We start from the raw sequence: 18,585 nt of genomic DNA on the forward strand, positions 1-18,585 counted from the left end.
AGCCGGGCGCTGACGACACCGAGGCGCGGCCTGAGGCCGTGTGGCAGAGCGGCGGCGCTGCCGCTGCTGGGTCGGGGTCGGGTTTGCGGCTAATTAACGCGCGTGGTGATTAGGTTTGCAGCTAATTAGCGAGCATGGCTGTGCCTGGCCTTGGCCGCTAGCCGCTGAAGCGATGAGTGCGGGTTTTCGGCTGGCGGGCTCTGCTGGGCAGCGTTAAACTGTCCTTCGTGGAGAGCATGCGGGCATGGGCTTGTCTGCTGCCTCCAGATAACACTAGGGGTGCTTCGCTTGTCAAAGCCTTACATTTCTTTCTTTTTCTTTCTTTCTTTTTTTTTTCTTTTTCTTTTTTTTTTTTTTTTTTGTTAAAGCACTCGAAGGTAGCAGGATGTGTCACGCTTCAGGACATCCCGCTTCTTAGCGTGGCATTTCTAACTCTATAGCCTGAGTATTGGAATATTGTTTTCTCTCGGAATAGTTGTGAACTTCAGGCTTCATCAGCATTGCATCAGAGTCTTTAACAATGCTTCCGGCAGGCAAGGACTGTGCTCTGTGCTGGGACGCTTTGAGAGTTCACTATCCTTTGCCTGTTCCTTTGCTCAAGGTTGAGCAAATGTGTCCTTGAATTAGCTTTGTGGGCTTGTGTTGTAGTGCCAAGAAGAATGATCTTTGTGAAGGCAGTAATCTGTGTGCTATAGCATGGAGGCATGTGTTCAATTATAGAAACTCTGCTGTGGGGGAGAGGGTGTTTAGGCAGACTTGGGGTGATAATCTTAAAGTTTCAAACCATTTGGAACAAGTAGACTTTTTCTATTATTATTCAGTGGTACTTTAACAATCTGATTAAACATATCAAGAGCTGACCCAACGTAGCTTCTTGTTCATAGTATTTATCATAACGTTATTTCTACTGTTATCTTTTCTGCGTGCCCAAATGTAGCCTGTATGACTTCTAGTTTCTTTCTAGATGACAATTGAGAAATGGAAAAGCTTGTGGATTATGGTGATCTTTAGGAACACAATCATATGATTTTTTTTTGTATGAATCATTAATTTCAGTGCATGCAAAATTTTTTTTTTCATGTTTCTCTAGTATTTTTATCATTCTRTGCCATAGTGAGAGCAAGGCTAGAATGAACCCAGATTAGGCAGTCATASAGTTCCAGGGGAAGTGTGACTTGGACAATGAGAGTGTGAAGTTCTTGAAAATCCAGCTCTGACTTTGAACTTATTGTTGTCCTAGGTAAAAAATAAGAAACTGGTTGAACTGCTGAGGAGGAAAGTTCGTCTTGCTCAGCCTTATGCTGGTGTTTTCCTTAAAAAGGATGATAAGTAAGTTGTGTCTCTTGGTGTTTTTCAATAGAAGGTATTTCCAGGACTAGGCTGAATTTACATTAAGAGTTGTGATTTGAAATTCTGCCTCAGACAGTAATATAGAAACTGTAGGCAGAATTCAGACCATCCTCTTACTATGACAGCTTTTGTTTGCASCATGAGTGCTCCTAAGGGCTAAAGTCTTATTGCAGGAAAGCCTGTTAAAATTTGGGAGGGGGATGAAGCACCCAGATAATAGTGACTTGAAAACAGGCCATGTGATGGTAACAGTGGGCATAAAGTGAATGTCTTTGCTCCTTAAGCCAGTCTAAAGTTTTCCAACCAGTGATTGTTTCTTTTTTTTCAATCCTACCTCCTTTCTCAAGATTATTTTTCTTGATATTTTGAATCTCCTCCTTTCTGAATATCTACTTTAATTCTTTTCTCAATAGCAATGAATCTGATGTGGTGGAGAATCTGAATGAAATCTACCAGATGGGAACTTTTGTACAAATCCATGAAATGCAGGACCTTGGAGACAAGTTGCGTATGATAGTCATGGGGCACCGAAGGTAATTACTTGTACTACAGATGCATCTCATCACACTTCTTTATAAACAGATACATGCCGTTATCATCTTCCGCATCTGCATGTGGTTTCATAAGCAAAATGAAGCTGTGTAGTRCTTTCTCTCCTGTATTGCACAGCAAAACTTAGCTTTTTCACTTTTTGATAGTGCCTTGTTGCTCTAGCCTCAATGTTGTGCATGCTATAAGGATGTGACTGGCTAGCTCTGAAAGGGAACAGCTAAGTGCACACATTCTTTCCTCCTGTCAGTAGAAGTTCTTTGTTCTTTTTTTTTTTTTTTAAGTTAAATCTCCCATGTGTGTTATTGTAATCCTGGAGACTTACTCTTACCTGTGTGAATGTCTTTAATCAGAGCTTGAGGGAGCAAATGGAAATGGTACAATCAGAAACAGAAGATGCGTTTTAAAAGTAGAGGATTCTAGTTGTTGTGGTCTAAGAATAGAAGCAAGGTGAAAATAGTAATATATTTATTAAATTAGTGTTACTTTTGGAAGAAAGACAAACTTTAGAACACTGTTGGTCACAAGTGAGCTTAAAAACTTAAGTGAGGGACTGAACTTGAATCCAAGCATTTTCAGGAGGAGCCCAAAAGAATTTTGAGCTGATACTCAATCCCTTTGTATGTGTCCCACATCRAATATGAAATTACCAGGAACACGGTAAGGATACACTGAGGAGTAAAAGATATTCTGAGACTCCAGTGCTGTATCAAGTGCTAAAAAACCTTTCAGGGTTCATTTGAATTATCTCAGTGCAGAGGGAATACTAGGAAGTGTCTCAACTTGAGTATGTTTAACATGCCCACTCCTTTGACTCTCCATCTAATGTCCCCAAACAGAATCTAAATACATATCAGTTTGGCATGTTGAGAACAGCTAAGTATAGTCTGTCCATCTTCCTTCAGGTAGAGTCAAATAGGCCTTCCATGAATTTCTCCAGCTTTCTGTTTTCATTCGACAAACTTGACCTTGAAAATAAAAGCTATAGATCAGAAACATAAGGAGGCTAATTTAGTAATCATTAACTTTTGTTTTTTGTACTGTAGTGTACACTTTGTAGATTCATTTATTAAATCCCATCTGCATCTGCTGCTTGATTACTACTGTTTTACTAAGTTGAGCCTTATTTTGACAAAAGTGACTAAAAGTTAAATCTAGTCYGAATACGTAAAATCATCTTTCATTTTTGCCGACATTGAGTGTTTTAGTTTACTCAAAATACAACTTAGATTCTTTTCATCGTTGAGAGCTGAAGTCAGGTATAGTGGAGGGGTATTGATTGTGGCTGGTTTCTCTTGACTTTCAGGATTCGTATAAACAGRCAACTAGAGGTTGAGCCTGAGGAGTCTGAGAACAAACAGAAAATTAGAAGGAAACAGAAGCGYTCTAAAAAAGAGGCCGAAGAAGAGCCCGGAGCAAAGGACCAAGCTGTGGAAGTGGTACTAGAGCCTGTGGCGGCTTCCTCACCGGAAGTTCTCATGGTGGAAGTAGAGAATGTGGTTCATGAAGATTTTCAGATCACAGAAGAGGTTAAAGTAAGTGAATTAATCATCTAAGCCAGGGCTTGTCCAGTAGAGTAGCATCTATGTGTGTTACTTAAAAGGAAGAGTTCTAAAATCAAGCTCAGATTTCAGGCTTCAGAACCTGGTTCCTGCTTCTGTCAATTACTGTGCAAGGGGATTATGTGATAATAATGACTTAAATAAAAATAGTCAATTGAATGATGAGATTGGGCTATKCTTATAGCTGTGTAATATCCTCTATCCAACTGAGCCCTTGCTCTGAGGTGRTTTGAGTGGTCCATCTGATCCTATCTTCTGTCTAAAAAGCAGTTCAGCTTTGTGATACAGCCCTTCTTGCCTTGCCTGTCCCCTCCCAGCTGTGGAGGAGTAGTAACTTCCTCAACACAAAGCATCATTACAACACACCTTTGGAAATGGGTGGCCAGAGTCTGTATTTCTGSGTTCCAGTGGTGGGATGGTTTGTACTCGGGCCTTGGCCTTTTCCAGCTTTTTGTTGACTAAAACCTTGTGTTAATAGGCACTTACTGCAGAAATTGTCAAAACGATCCGGGACATTATTGCCTTGAACCCCTTGTACAGGTATGTTTTCTCCGTGCTGCCTGGCTTTGGAAATATGTTGTCAGTCAAACTGGAATAGCCTGAGATTGTCTTTCCACCTTAAACTGCAGTTACTAAGAAAAGGCACTTGCTTAATTTTTGCCTAGAATTTTGTTTTAGAACACAAGTTTGGTAATTCTCTGTTAGAAACGGAGAGAAAACTTTGAAAACCTGATATGAAATTTTGGTATGAGATAGATGGCACATGTGGCAGGTGGTCTGGRTAAAAACGTACCTCACTGCAGTTAAGTATCATCATCTGATCTAGCTGATATAAGCATGGTAAGAGGCTCAGCATACTGAGACACACAAATTTTATGTAACTGTTAAGAGAACACTTCCATATATTTGGATTTATTTATCACTGAGCATTCCCTTTAATTATCAGGCATTTTATGGATTTGTTACTCAGYACTGGCTGAGTCAAATTTAAAATATGGAATTATTTTGTTATGAAATTGAGCTGTATTTTGTTCCTTCACCCTGTCATAACAAGTTAAATAGCTTTATACAAATACCTTCTCATGAATATAGCAATTCACCATTTATTAATCTTCTGGGACTGTATTACTACTTTTTTTCAGAGAGTCCGTACTTCAGATGATGCAGGCTGGACAGCGTGTGGTAGATAACCCTATCTACTTGAGTGACATGGGTGCAGCGTTAACAGGGGCAGAGTCGCAGGAACTTCAAGACGTCTTGGAAGAAACCAGTGTAAGATGAAGCTTTGAACTAAAGCTATACCAGCTGAATTAGAAGTGTATGTCATATCACGGCTTCTCTAGCAGCCTAAGCATAGAAGAGACCTTCGTACTACTTTTGACGATAGATTAATATCAGTGACTAGGTTCCAGTTGAAGCATCTATTAAGTAATTAATAAATTGCCTTTGGGGGAAGGCTGGGTGCTCTACATCTTTGGTAGAGCAAAGCTTTGCTGAACAAAGATGTTTCCCTGATTGGTTCTGTATTGCTAAACTGCTACACTGTCTTTCTACATCTGTGGATGCTGGAGAGTTAGAGAAAGTTTCTCCCAGCAAGAGCAACTTCCCAGGCAGCCTGTAGGAACTTTTTATTTTGGATGATAATGTTTTGTGAGAAAGGCTAACAAGAGTACTATGCCTGAAAACTTATTTAGTGTTTTTTTGTTTTGTTTTTCCAGATTCCCAAACGGCTTTACAAGGCCCTTTCTCTCCTAAAGAAGGAATATGAGCTGAGCAAACTTCAGCAGCGTCTTGGAAGGGAGGTAAGTCTTTGAGTAGCACATGCATTGCATGTATTTATACCATGTCCATTATAATACTTAGTTTTGCCAATGAAGAATTATAAAGCAAGACAATGGTCTGTGCTCTAAAAGGAGAATATTATTTCAGAGATAATATTTAGAGATTTAGAGATATTTGATACTTTATCTTTCATTAGAAACTTGATTTTTCTTACACGTTCATAAAAGTAATGAGGTAAGGCTATAGCAGCTGCTGAAGTGTGTGGAAGTTGTAGTTTTGTGCAAGTAGGCAAATCCTAGAGGACTGCAGTCTAGCATGAATGTATTTAGAAATATACTGCATTGTGGTATGTAATTGTAGTAGTATTTTAAAATACCCGCTACTAACCACTGTGAACTGCAGTAATTCCTGACTGTTAAACGTTTTAGTTGAGTTATAATAATGGCATCAAAATGATGGCTGTGTATAATGAAATACAAAGATTTGTGTACAGAATCAATTTCTGTGTTTATTAATACCCAATAATTGTAGCTTCTGAACTTAATATGAAAGTGCAAATGCTTTTGAACCAGGGTAGGATTTCTAGAGACCACTTAAACAGATTGGATATATGCAAGTCTAGGGGACCAGATGGGATGCATCAAGGATGCTGATGGAACTGGCCAATGTCATTATGTTGTTTCTCTCAATCATTTTTGAAGTGTGGCGATCAAAAAGATTCCTGATAACTAGAAAWAGGTAAACGTCACACTCATTTTTAAGAAGAGTGGAAAGGTAGATTAGGGGAACTACATGCAGACTGGTCAGCTTGCTCTCAGTCCCTAGGAAAATTATAAAGTAAATCTTCCTAGAAGCCTGGTTGAAGCAAATGAAGGAGAAGGTGATTATTGGAAGCAGAGAGAATAAAGTACAAGCTGAATGGAAAAATCTTTTTGCCCAGCAGTCAAACCAGTTGTGATCAACAGTGCAAAGTGCAATGGCACCAGTTTACTTGCAGCATCCCTCAGAGGGTCTATACAGGGGCCATTACTGTAACCTCAGCAACCACACAGATTCTTGGGTGGAGTGCACCCTTACCAAGTTTAAAGTCCTACATCGAGGAATAACCCCATGTAACAGGATAGGGGGGTGCCAAGTGAGTAGAAAGCAGCTTTGCAGGAAAGGACTTTGGGGTCTTGATGTACAAGTTGACCATGACTTAGCAGCCTGCCCTTGTGGCAAAGAAGGCCAACTGCATATTGGAGTCTATTGGCAGTAGCATAGACAGCAGGTTGAGAAAAGTGGTTATGCCCCTCTGTTTGTCAGTGGTGAGATCCTGTCTGGAGTACAGAGTACAGCTTTTGGTCTCCACAGCCGAAGGCCAGACACTGAAATACTGGAGCACATCCAGCAAAGGTCGCTGAGATACTGTGGAGGGAAAAGAGGGTGCTTGAGTATGAATACGAGGAGAGGCTGAAAGAAATTAATTTCTTCACACATGAGAAAAGAAAGTTAAAGCTCTTAATGCTGTCTTCAGCTACCTAATAGATGGTTATATAGAAGATAGTGAGACTCTTACAGGTAAACAGTGATACAACAAGAAGCAATGCTGCAACAATGGAAATTCCAATTAGGTATTAGGAAAAAAATTCAACACTACTAGTCAACGTTGGAGGTATTCAGGAATCGATTGGACGAGAGTGATCTGATCTGAGCTGGCCCTGCTCTGGGAAAGGCCTCAAGATGTTCCTGCCAGCTTAAGTTACMGTCTAAAGATTAAAACTGAAATGTCAGCCAGGCCTAATTTTGATAGATAGAAGCAAGACAGATGAACCACAACTCTTYGTACTGTGAGATCTAATTTTACTGCAGACCTCTTAAATATGCTTGGATTGTGGGCATAGATGAATAAGAATCTGTGGTCGGACAAAGGCAAACCACATGTGAAGATAAAATGCGTAGGGGAGCTCTATGACAGAACATGCTTCTACTTGCTCAGAAAAACCCATGCTTTACAGTTCATTTCCAGACTTGCTTGCAAAAACCATGGTCCTGTTCATAATATATCTATGAATATGCGTGCATATACATCAATATCGTATGCAGATAATTCTATTTCTAGAAGGGAGTTCTTAGGTTTAGGCCCAAAGTCCTGTGAGCATTTAAATAATAGCTAGTCACACTAACACTGCCTGTGAAGTATGTGACTGTACCGTTCGTCATGTACCTTACCCAYGCGATAGGCAGAACTTGGTTCAAGTTTAAGATGCAGTCTTTCCAGTATCAGTAGCCTAATGGGTGTCACTTTGTGTTGAGCATATGCAGTATGGAAATAACTGAGACACGATAAGATGACGCTTAGCAATAATACAATTAGAATCACTTTTTAGGCTRGAATGTGCTGCAAATGAAGATTTCCAAGCTGTATTTTCAGTTCCTGAGAAGGTTGTAACTGAGAAGTGTTTGGAAGCATTTGATGTTTGATGTGTAGCATCTGGAACAGAAAAGATATATATTTGTTGCTATGTCCAGGTGGAGGAAAAGATCAAGCAGACTCATCGGAAGTATCTTCTCCAAGAGCAACTGAAAATCATTAAGAAAGAGCTAGGCCTGGAAAAAGAGGACAAGGATGCTATAGAAGAGAAATTCCGTGAGCGACTGAAGGAGCTGGTAGTACCAAAGCATGTTATGGATGTGATTGATGAAGAGYTGAACAAGCTGAGTTTGCTGGATAATCACTCCTCAGAATTTAAGTGAGTTCATTAACTCTGCTGTTAAGATTAATTGGGAGAATGAGAAAAGTCTACACAAAGCAGTGAAAATTGTACCTTAAGAGTTTTTTATCTCCTTCTGCCATAATGTTCCTTGAACATAGCATATAATCACATCTTTGTTTTTTGATCATTTTAACTCTTCTCTTGCAGCCTAATGCTGTGGCTAGGTACTGTGCACTTCTTCCCTGCTAACAAAATGTGTGGTGACTGTTTCAGTCCTTATTTGGCTCTTGCCTCTTGTTCTTAACTCTTTTCATGAGAAGTGAGAAAAGAGAAGCTAGTTGCCAACATGTGACATTGCCCAAGCTACGTGGACGTCTCTCTTTGGATGAGAAAAATCTTGATAGTCATATACCATGGGTAGGGGAGAAGCAGTGAAAGGAGGGAAGGCTCCCAGAGCATTCAACGTACTGCAGCCTAAATCAATTGATCATCAGGGCATGCTGAAGCCTCCTTAGCATATTTTMTTCTGAGATTGGAAGGTGGACAAGATGGAATAGTGGGAAGTGACTCTCTTGATCCTTTCTGGGGCAGCCAGTGCGACTGGCACTAACAGATTAATAATCAGCGTTCTTGAAGCTTCTACCTCTTCAGTAATGTTGGCTGTTTGTTTCCTTAATCTAAAAAGASAGCGTACCAAGTATCTGCCACAGTTTCTGCTACAGAGAACAAGATGAGCAGGAAAAGACTTGTTCCCTGAGGCTGACTATGTGGGATTAGTAGCAGTGCTAGGGAGAAGTGCAGAGATAGATGGAAGGAGAAAGCAACATCTGCTGAGAGGAAAAATGGAATTTTTGGCTCCCTCTCTAGGCAGGAGATAAACTGGCCTTTATGGCCAGCGTAGCACCTTTCCCCTTCCCTCAGAGAAGTAACAGTAGCAAGTTTGCAAAGGAAGTACTTGGTGGAGGGAAGGAAGGCGAAGCTCTGTTGTGGCTATACAGAGTGAATCCTGGGACCAGAAGACTTGAATACCAGAAGACCGTAATCAAAGGTTAGCAATGACTGCCCAGATAATGATGTTTGTTCTTCTGTCTCCCTTCCTAGAGTAGTTTATATCCCACTGATTTTGGATGAGGCTGTTTTTTAAGGCAGTGGAGGAAGGAGTGGACTAGCTGTTGTCAAATCACTCTCATTTTTGTTTTTTTGTTAGTGTTACACGGAACTACTTGGACTGGCTGACATCCATCCCGTGGGGTAAGTGCAGTGAGGAGAACTTGGAGCTGACMCGAGCCCAGGCAGTTCTGGAGGAGGATCATTATGGAATGGATGACGTAAAGAAGCGAATTCTGGTAAGGCAGGAATGGGCAGAGCACCCCATTTCTCACCCTCTTTGGCATCAGGCAGTTGTGCTGTTTCAAGCTTGTGGCTCTCCCCTGGGTTTGTATTTAATTCATGGATCAAGCAGGAAGCCATAAGAATGTTTTTGTGATCAATTAATGTTTTTGACTGCTGAATGGCAACGAAGATCATGTTCTGATTTGAAACTACTATGTGCTATTTTGCCACTTAATGCTGAGAAGGAAATAAAGCAAGCTGATAATCCCTTTTTGAGTATCAGTCTCATGTTGCTTGTCAGCACTATTCATGCTGACTAGGTCCAACCACTGTACAGAAATGGACTGAGTTGCATCATGCAAGTCTGCAGCTTTGATTATGAATGTGATTAATTCCATACAATACAGATTTCCTCAGCTGTGGCAATACGTGGAAGGCTGACAATTTTAAGGCACTTAAAAGTATCTATACAGGTTTGAGCCTTAATTAGATAAATGCTGTTGTCTTCCTATAGTCTTGCTTTGGAATCAGATAGCTGTAGGTAGAAAATACCTAGGTACAAATGCATTTTTGCTGAATTACTGGCTTCTTAGAGTGGAATCACATTTCTTTGCCCACATGCAAAATGATTTCTCTGCTGTAAACGTATGAGCAAATGAGGTATCAGTTCTGAATTGTGATCTTTTGATTTCTTAATTGCTGAGTGGTGTTTGAGGGCTGCCAAACATAGGTTAAACTCCTATCTTGTCACAATACTAGTGAAGAAGTAGTACAACAGGAGGGGTTTGTATATGTCTTGAGAGAATCAGAGGAGAGCTAGGAAGGCTGGAAGAGGGACTACAGCTCTGTCTTCTTGCTTTGTCCAAAGCAGTGGGAGACAGAGACAGAGAGCTCCCACCGGTTACATCAGTACCAARTACACGGTATAGTTTGATGTTGCTGGAGTTGCCCAGAGTCTCTTCATTTCTGTTCTGTAGGAGTTTATAGCAGTCAGCCAGCTGCGAGGATCCACCCAAGGGAAGATTCTTTGTTTTTATGGACCCCCTGGGGTTGGCAAGACCAGCATTGCCCGCTCCATTGCCAGGGCCCTAAATAGAGAGTACTTCCGCTTCAGTGTTGGAGGGATGACTGATGTGGCAGAAATAAAAGGACACAGGTCAGTGTTACTTGAGCAGTTTCTCTTTCCAGCATTTTTTACTCATGTCAAAATAGGAACCTAACTGAGGTTGAACAACGTGCATAATTTAATGTCAGTTCTGCTATCTCTTCATGCCAGAAGTTGGGATATAGGAAGAGGTAAAAATGATGGCAACGGGAGGAATTTAACATAATCATGTTGACATTTCTGAGTGCATCGTACTCCCTGCTGCTTGTGTATACTTACGGGAGATTTTAAAGTTGTGTAAGCTACYGCAAACACTGAACTTTGTTCAAACTGTCATCATTCTCTAGTACTGGCATTTATAGGCAGGTGTGAGTTAGCATTTTGCAAAGTCATTCAGATGTATTCACGTGTGATTCAGACCTAGTCTCYGAACCAGGAGGGAAATGCTGCATGATGAAAACTTCAGAATAAGAATGTTTATGGGAATAATAAKAAGAAGCAAGTACAAAAATAAGTAAATCAGGCCCTGCCAGGGATTTGTTTTCCTTCCACCTATACCTTAGAACAAAACTAGTCATGTTTTCACACTAGTAAAAAGAATTGCTGTTCTGCAGTGTGAATTGAACTTGCRAGGCTCTGCCCCATATGATACAGAAGGAGAAACACTTTAAATATTTTCCAGGATATTCTCTGGTCTGTGCTTAGTGCATGGCTTTGTCTCCTGACATTCAGGCCAGGAGGCTTGAGTTCTTGCTCTGCATTTGGCTGTTCCTGGACACTAGCTGCCTTTGGCAGAAAGATTGTTGTGCTGTAACCAATATATTCCTTTAGTATGATTTTTTGGTTCACACTGATTTTTTTCCCCTTTTCTGCCTACCAGCTGATGGAATGGAAAGTTCTCTCTTTTAGCCTTTCTTTACCCCAAAAGAACAGTAATCATTCATCACTCTGCTCTCAGTCCTAACTGTTGCTTCCCTCCCATTTAAAAGGAGTTAAAACTAAACATAAAAACTGCAGTTCAGGAGTATTATRTGAAACTTTGTCTCATGCCTTCTAGAAAGGGACTTGATGGGTCTTGGTACATTGGTATGGTAACAGAGAATATTTCTGATAGATGTAAAAGAAATCTTGACTTGTTTCCCAGCAGGATATACCTATTTCATTGGTGTATGTTATGTTTTGTGATATGTGCTGTGTTTTACAACTCTTCCTAAATACAGTTTCTGATAAAACAGGAGGACATATGTTGGAGCAATGCCAGGAAAAATCATCCAGTGTCTGAAGAAGACTAARACAGAGAATCCACTCATCCTGATTGATGAGGTGATATATCTTGTCTTCTAGATTTTGCTCTTAAAAGCACAGGTGTCAATTCTTAGCCCTGATAGGAGAGGTGCAACTGTAATGTTCCTAGAGGTCCCATGTTTTGTTGACTTTAAAATGAGGATGAGCCCTCTAGATATTTGGGCGGTAATGACACCATAGACTTCCGTCATCTTTTCCTGTAATAGATTTCTATTTTTATTTCGTTTGTATCCTTCTCGTTAAACTCTGTTTGGATTGTGTGGATCTTAATTGTGCTGGCTGCATATCCAAAGGCCAAGCTATTGTGTACCCTAGGTGTGGACATGCTATTGTGCATAAAAACACTATTGTCCATGTGATTATTAGAAATAGTCTCGTGTCAAGACTAAAGCAAGGCTGTAAGGAGTAAGATGCTTACGGTCTACTTCAGATCTGATTTGAGAATAAATAAGAGWCAGGGCTACTAACCTATTGCTTTTGTGGAAAAGCAAACAAGGACAGAATACAAGAGTGGGTGATCACTCAGGTGCAGCTTTTGATTGTATGCATGCTCCCTGAGACTTCGTTGTGCTTCTCYACAACATAATAAGCCTGTGTCTTGTCAGGCCTGTCACATGTTCATGCTGTGGGATAGCAGGGACTTGGCTGAATGTACAGAAGATAGTAGACTGGTAATGGCTCTCTGTGAAAAATGTGAAGGTTTTGAAATTAAACCTTTCAAGAATCTTTGCATCACGATGTGAAATTTCTCATAACATTTAAAATTTGTCTCCCATAGGTGGATAAAATAGGAAGGGGGTATCAAGGAGATCCATCCTCAGCCCTTCTAGAGCTGTTGGACCCAGAACAGAACTCTAACTTCTTGGATCATTACCTTGATGTTCCTGTGGATTTATCAAAGGTATTTCTCTCTCTCTTCTGGAGAGGTTATGGAGCTAGAATGCATCAATGTAGAAGTTTCCTCTCTGCCAAAAGATGCTAAAGTCTTAGTCAGAGTTGGACAAATAAGACTGAGACACTGGTGGTGTGGGGCAGATCTTGGAAGGAGTTTGCTCAAACTCAAGTGTCTGTACATACTGAAGAGCATRTGATCACTAGCATATGTCCTATAGCCTTGACTCCCTGAAGAASCAGGGACATAGACACATGCTCTCAGCTGAAAACGCACGAGTTTTTGTTTTATAGGATGGTGGTCAGAGTTGGTGTGAAGTGAGGTGGCTTTGTGCTGCTGTCAAGCTTTTTAATTTGGATGTCTTTACGCACTGTTGTGCTTTCTGTGCTGCTTACGTTAATTGCAGAATTGATAGATTAGCAATATTTGTACGTAATTTGGTTGCTCTGTGCTAACTTAGAAATAACTTGAAAGTGATATGTAGATTTCTGCAGCTGCCAAGGCAGAGAGTTTCCTGGTTCACGTCAGACCATTCAGATTTCCCAGTTTGTGCTGTGTGTATTCCTGTGTTTTGGAAGTAGGGAACATCTTACTACGTTACTAAGCTTTTCTTACGTTAAAAAGTAAACTCCATAGATGAGCTTGCTCCAACCCCTCAAGACAGAGAATCCCAGAACTGAGCCAATACTGCATGAAGTAGAGCAACAGGTTAATGAAAATGTCTAATAGGATCTCGTACTTCCAGGTACTCTTTATTTGTACTGCCAATGTAACAGAAACCATTCCAGAGCCACTGAGAGACAGAATGGAAGTGATCAATGTATCAGGATACGTAGCAGAAGAGAAACTTGCAATTGCAGAGGTAAGAGAAATTACTTCACTGATGCTCTGTGAACTACATCTGATAAAATGTTCTTGGCAGCTTCCGATTTACATATTTACACCCAATTCTGCCAACAAATATTAGGCATGTGGTATTTTGGACAGAGCTCCCCTGATCTGAACACCTAATTAAGACAACCCCAGTGCTTCCTAATGGACAAGGTGTGGATTCCAGAAAGCTGCATTGAACTTATGCAAGAATGAAGCTGAGCGAATTGGAACAATCAGGCTGTTGTTACAAATACTAATGGAAAGATGTGATGGACAATTTCTTTCAGAGGTACTTGGTCCCTCAAGCACGAGTTTTGTGTGGCTTGGATGAAAACAAAGCCAAAATCACATCAGATGTCCTGACTGTTCTCATCAAGCAGTACTGCAGAGAGAGTGGRGTGAGGAATCTGCAGAAACAAGTAGAAAAGGTGAGGGAACATTGCGTGTAATGGCAGCCTGTGTGCTTCCGCCTTCTCAGCTTTTTCAGCAAAATCTAATTACTGTCTCACTCAGGTATTGAGGAAATCTGCCTATAAAATTGTGAGTGGAGAAGCAGAGATGGTCCAGGTAACACCTGAAAACCTGCAAGACTTTGTAGGAAAGCCCATCTTCACTGTGGATAGAATGTATGAAACTACTCCTCCAGGTGTGGTGATGGGTCTGGCCTGGACAGCTATGGGTAAGACRCTGATTTTTGGGTGCATATTGTGATTCCAGGAGAATTTTTTTTTTTCCTTTCTCCTACATTAAAGTGAAGTTGCTGATTCCAAAATGTACTAGCTGGAAAACCAAGATGTGTGTCTGTATTTCAGTATGTAGCATGGTAGTGCAGAAACTGAACTTTCCCTACTGAGCCCACAGAAGTTCTTTTACTAGCATTAGTAACTTCTAGGGCCTTTTAGAATCCTGACTTCTTCCCTGAAGAAGGAACCCTCTATCCTTTCCTCAGCCCAGGCTCGCTGCCTTCAGGCAAGCATGTCATCCTATGCTCCATACTCAATACAAACTGCATCCATTACAGACTGTAATGACTAAAAGTGTAAAACTTTTTAGCAAGGAGAAATCTTGGCTGCTTCCTAAGAGCAGGAGATGCTGTACTGACTTATTGTCAGTCTAATTGACTTTGGGTAGAATTAAAATACTGGAAGTAGTTAAGAGGAAAATGAGCAGTGTGGCAGAGAAGGTAGGTGGATATTTGAGCCTGGAAAGCAGAACTACCAAGAAGTGTTTGGATAGTAGGAGCTCTTTGAGAGATACTGTCAGTAGTAACAAGTTTCAAAAGTCCTGATGACTTAGACAAGTCAGTAGTTAAAATGCTTCTCCATCACCAGAACCCTCTGCTTTGATTTTAACTTTACTCAGGTTGTTGTTTTTCTTTTCTTTCTTAGGAGGTTCCACTCTGTTTGTTGAAACATCCTTGAGGCGACCCAAAAATGAGGAGAATAAAGATGGGTCCCTCGAAGTAACAGGGCAACTGGGAGATGTGATGAAAGAAAGTGCCAAAATAGCTTACACATTTGCAAGAGCCTTTCTGATGCAGAAGGAACCCAGCAATGACTTTCTCCTGTCTTCCCATATTCACTTGCACGTGCCAGAGGTAAAGTGATGCAGAACCCATGAAGAATGCATAGCAGTGGGTTGGTCTGTTTGCCCAGATGTTAGGCAGGAAGGCACTTCATTTGTCCTTGCTTTGTGCAGAATGCCCTCTTTTAGCAGTAATGGGAAGAAAAGGCATTTTCTTTATCATCCCATGGTAGCTTTGCTTTGAGTTATGTTTCCATTCCTTTCTGTAGCATATGATGAAAACACAGGACACTTGATAACATAGTGAGAAATCTCAGACCTTCATCATAGGTGTTGGCCCTGTTGTGCAGATCAGTAAACTCTGGCATAGAGATAAGCAATTTGGATAAAAGCTCATCTGCARCTATGAGGAAACCAAAGTTAAGTTCTCCATGTTAGCAGACAYTCATAAACCTTTAAAGTGATTTACATATACTTGAATATATTCCTCTTTGTGCTGTAACTCCCAGTCTGTATAATGGCAATGACTGTATTCTTCCAGTGTTTAGACTGAGAGAGTAAATATATGCCACACTCAGAGGGGTTCATATTCTGTGGTAACAGGCTGTGGGCAGGTACCTTAGAGAAGACAGTTTTACAACTGCTGTACCTAAACTCTGCTTCCAAACTACTGCGTTCTTTAACCTAATCCAGGGTCTCCTTATTGACACTTACTCTGTGTCCTTTGCCAAATTCCAAGAATGAAGTTGTTTTCTGAGTATTGATCTCCTGGAGGATCACACAGCAGTGGCGTAGTCTCTACCCCTGTTCCYTCTCAAATATTTACTACTTCAGCTCTCACCTGAAAGATCTGTTTGTTGTCAGATAAATTCGGACTGTCACTGGTTTAGGCCTGGATTTTTTTCTGGGGCTTTCTAAACTGAACAGTCTTTTCTACCTTTAATRATTTTGCAGTATCGTCCTCCACCATTTCGTGATTCTTAATGCTCTTGCCCCTTGTGATACTGATGTGTGTTACTTTGTTTGCATAGTTGACTTARGCCAACAAAGAGCTTCAAAGCATTCATGCTCATTTTTGCTGAGATTGCTTATGCAGAGTCCTGAGCCTGATGGGTATTGTGGAGGGCATTAGGCTAGAAACCAGCTCTTAATCTCATGTGAATTACTCTTCATGAAATAGGTTGTCACTGAGGTTCTGGTTTACTACCTCTGGACTGCCAGTATGAGAATAGTTGTTACTAGATTGATCAATTTGAATAGGATTCTACCAGTGACACTTTATTGCATGAAGATTTAAACTRAAATGTATGAGACTCCCAACTCCCTGAAATTGGGGCCAAGCTAAAATGGCAATGACAAAGGTATTGATTAAGCTTTGTTACAGAGCTCTTTGAAGAARACAGTTGATGCTTCATTCATCTCTCTGAATAAATCAAAGGCAGTGTTGTTGAGTGGGATTTTTATTGTTTATTTCTGTTTTAACAGGGAGCAACCCCGAAGGATGGACCAAGTGCAGGATGCACTATAGTAACAGCTTTGCTTTCGCTGGCCATGAATTGCCCAGTGAGACAGAATGTGGCCATGACTGGAGAGGTATCATTAACTGGAAAAATTCTTCCTGTTGGTGGAATAAAAGAGAAAACTATYGCGGTAAGAGCTCTTTCTTGTCTCTGTGCATCAGCTGTGGAGGAGAGCTGCAGCTTAGTCTCAGCAGGRACAATCGGGGTGATTGCTCCTCTAGTGGAAGGAAAGGCAGTAATTCAATAGACACTATGGAGAAGCCTGCCAGATTGAACATGGGAATCCTGCCTGCATCAGCAGCTGTGAGGAGAAGTGACTCCAGGCTTTGTTCCAGAAGTGTCTACAGTGAACTAGTTATTAGACTAGTAGAATTAAGGATGGAAGGGATCATCAGGTTCTGTAAGTTATCTCCTGTATCAGAGGGTGGTAGGTATGGTACAATAATATACGCTGGAATAAAGYACCTGTTTAAGAAGGGTGTCGGGTTTGGATTTGAAAGTATCCTAAGATACCATCTTTAAGGCTCTATTCCCTAGTTCTGACTTGAATTCTTTCAGCTTAAAATTTCATACAGATACTCTTACGCTTTTCTCTTCTAGATGGAAGGAACTTACCTTCAGTACCTTGTGTTTCCTCCCTGTGAGGAAGGCTTGGGGAGACTTGTCCTTCCTCAGGGCAGCTTCTATAAGTAATGCCCTTATGGCTCTGAAGAACAAAGTAAAGCCAAATCATGCTTCTAAATACATTTTCTTGTTCTCCCCTTCTGGGTTCTTTATAGAGATTCCTCTTTTGAGTAATGAATTTTTAGGACTAAACACACAGACTATGTAACTTTTCTTTCCCACAGGCAAAGAGAGCAGGTGTTACCTGTATTATTTTGCCATCAGAGAATAAAAAGGATTATTATGACCTTGCTGGATTCATTACAGAAGGACTGGAAGTGCATTTTGTTGAACACTACAAAGAGGTTTTTGATATAGCGTTTTCAAAACTGGATTCTGCTGGAGGATGACTGTCAACAACCAATTGACTGGARGTGGTCTGTCCCTTAATGCTCTGCCTCAGCCCAGGAATGGGGTGATGTGGGGACAATCCTGAACTGGGACATAAAGCTATTGCTGCTGCGCAGCCACTGAAATGGATTATAGCTTTAGTAAAGTATTTCTCACTGTTGAATTATGACACAAGTGAAGTATTTCCAATAAAATTAAATTCTGAAATTTTACCTAAGGAATTTGCATGTTACCAACTACCAGTAGTGGAGCTAGTCTAATCTCACTTAAAGAATGTTTTTCAATAATTGCACTGTAAATCCAAGTACTTGCTTATAGAAAYACTAACCAGTAGTAGAGCTGGGGCTGTGCTTTGTGTACAGTGTTGATGGCATACTGGTAACTGAGTAGTTCTCAGAAACCTCTCCCTGTCTTGGCTTATACTGAAATGACCAGTGACAGGCTCGAGGGTAAACTGAAGTGGGGGACAGCACAGCAGAGCAAGCACATTCAGCTGYGGAGGGATACGGTTCTCTTCCTCCAGAATATCACAAGTCAGTATCTTCAGAAACAGCTCTAAGCATCAAGAGTGCAAAGCTGGACAAAACAGAAGTGCTCCTCAGTTAGTCTATGGTGCAGTGAAATGCTCTACTGCTACGGCAGTTTTACTTTGTACTGAGTSAAACAAGTAGGTCAGGAATCAAATGTGTTAGAGTGGCTGTTGTGCATCAATAAACATAGTCTTGGTCTAGTGAATTTGAGTGCCTAGTACTTACGGCCAACCCTAGAAAAACTGGGTTTAAAGAGGACTCATTCAAAATGAAAAGTGACTATATGAAGCACCAGAACTGTATTCCCTTCTGCTGAAAGGGGCACCAATTAGTGCTTAGTGGAGAAAAAAGAATTGAGGGAGCTGTTAGTGGCAAAAGTTCTCTCTCTTGATTTGATAGTAGTGGAGAAACTATAGAGGGTAGTAGTACTGTTACTAGTATAGCAGTTTGTGTCCATCGACATCTCTCCTTCCAGTATCTGGGTTTGGAGACAAAACATCTCCATCCCGTGGTTTTAGTTACTAGATGTGGCAAAAGGAAGCTATGAATGA

The 18,585-nt window shown here is 40.8% G+C and overlaps 1 protein-coding gene across 1 annotated transcript; it reads left to right on the forward strand.

Annotated features, from left to right (window-relative positions):
• The first annotated feature begins 1,227 nt into the window (after positions 1–1,227).
• LONP1 (lon peptidase 1, mitochondrial) lies at positions 1,228–17,716 on the forward strand. The gene is made up of 17 exons (XM_085308485.1): positions 1,228–1,329; positions 1,764–1,883; positions 3,206–3,434; positions 3,940–4,001; positions 4,604–4,733; positions 5,180–5,263; positions 7,755–7,975; positions 9,147–9,285; positions 10,249–10,427; positions 11,612–11,699; positions 12,460–12,582; positions 13,319–13,435; positions 13,734–13,874; positions 13,960–14,125; positions 14,835–15,043; positions 16,456–16,620; positions 17,339–17,716. The coding sequence occupies exons 2-17, from the start codon at positions 1,807–1,809 to the stop codon at positions 17,501–17,503; spliced, it is 2,295 nt and encodes a 764-aa protein (XP_085164611.1). The 5' UTR covers positions 1,228–1,329; positions 1,764–1,806; the 3' UTR covers positions 17,504–17,716.
• Positions 17,717–18,585: the final 869 nt, after the last annotated feature.

Source organism: Rhea americana, unplaced genomic scaffold, assembly GCF_003343005.1.
Source record: "Rhea americana isolate MKP2758 unplaced genomic scaffold, rheAme1 scaffold_278, whole genome shotgun sequence".
NCBI classification, from domain to species: Eukaryota; Metazoa; Chordata; class Aves; order Rheiformes; family Rheidae; genus Rhea; species Rhea americana.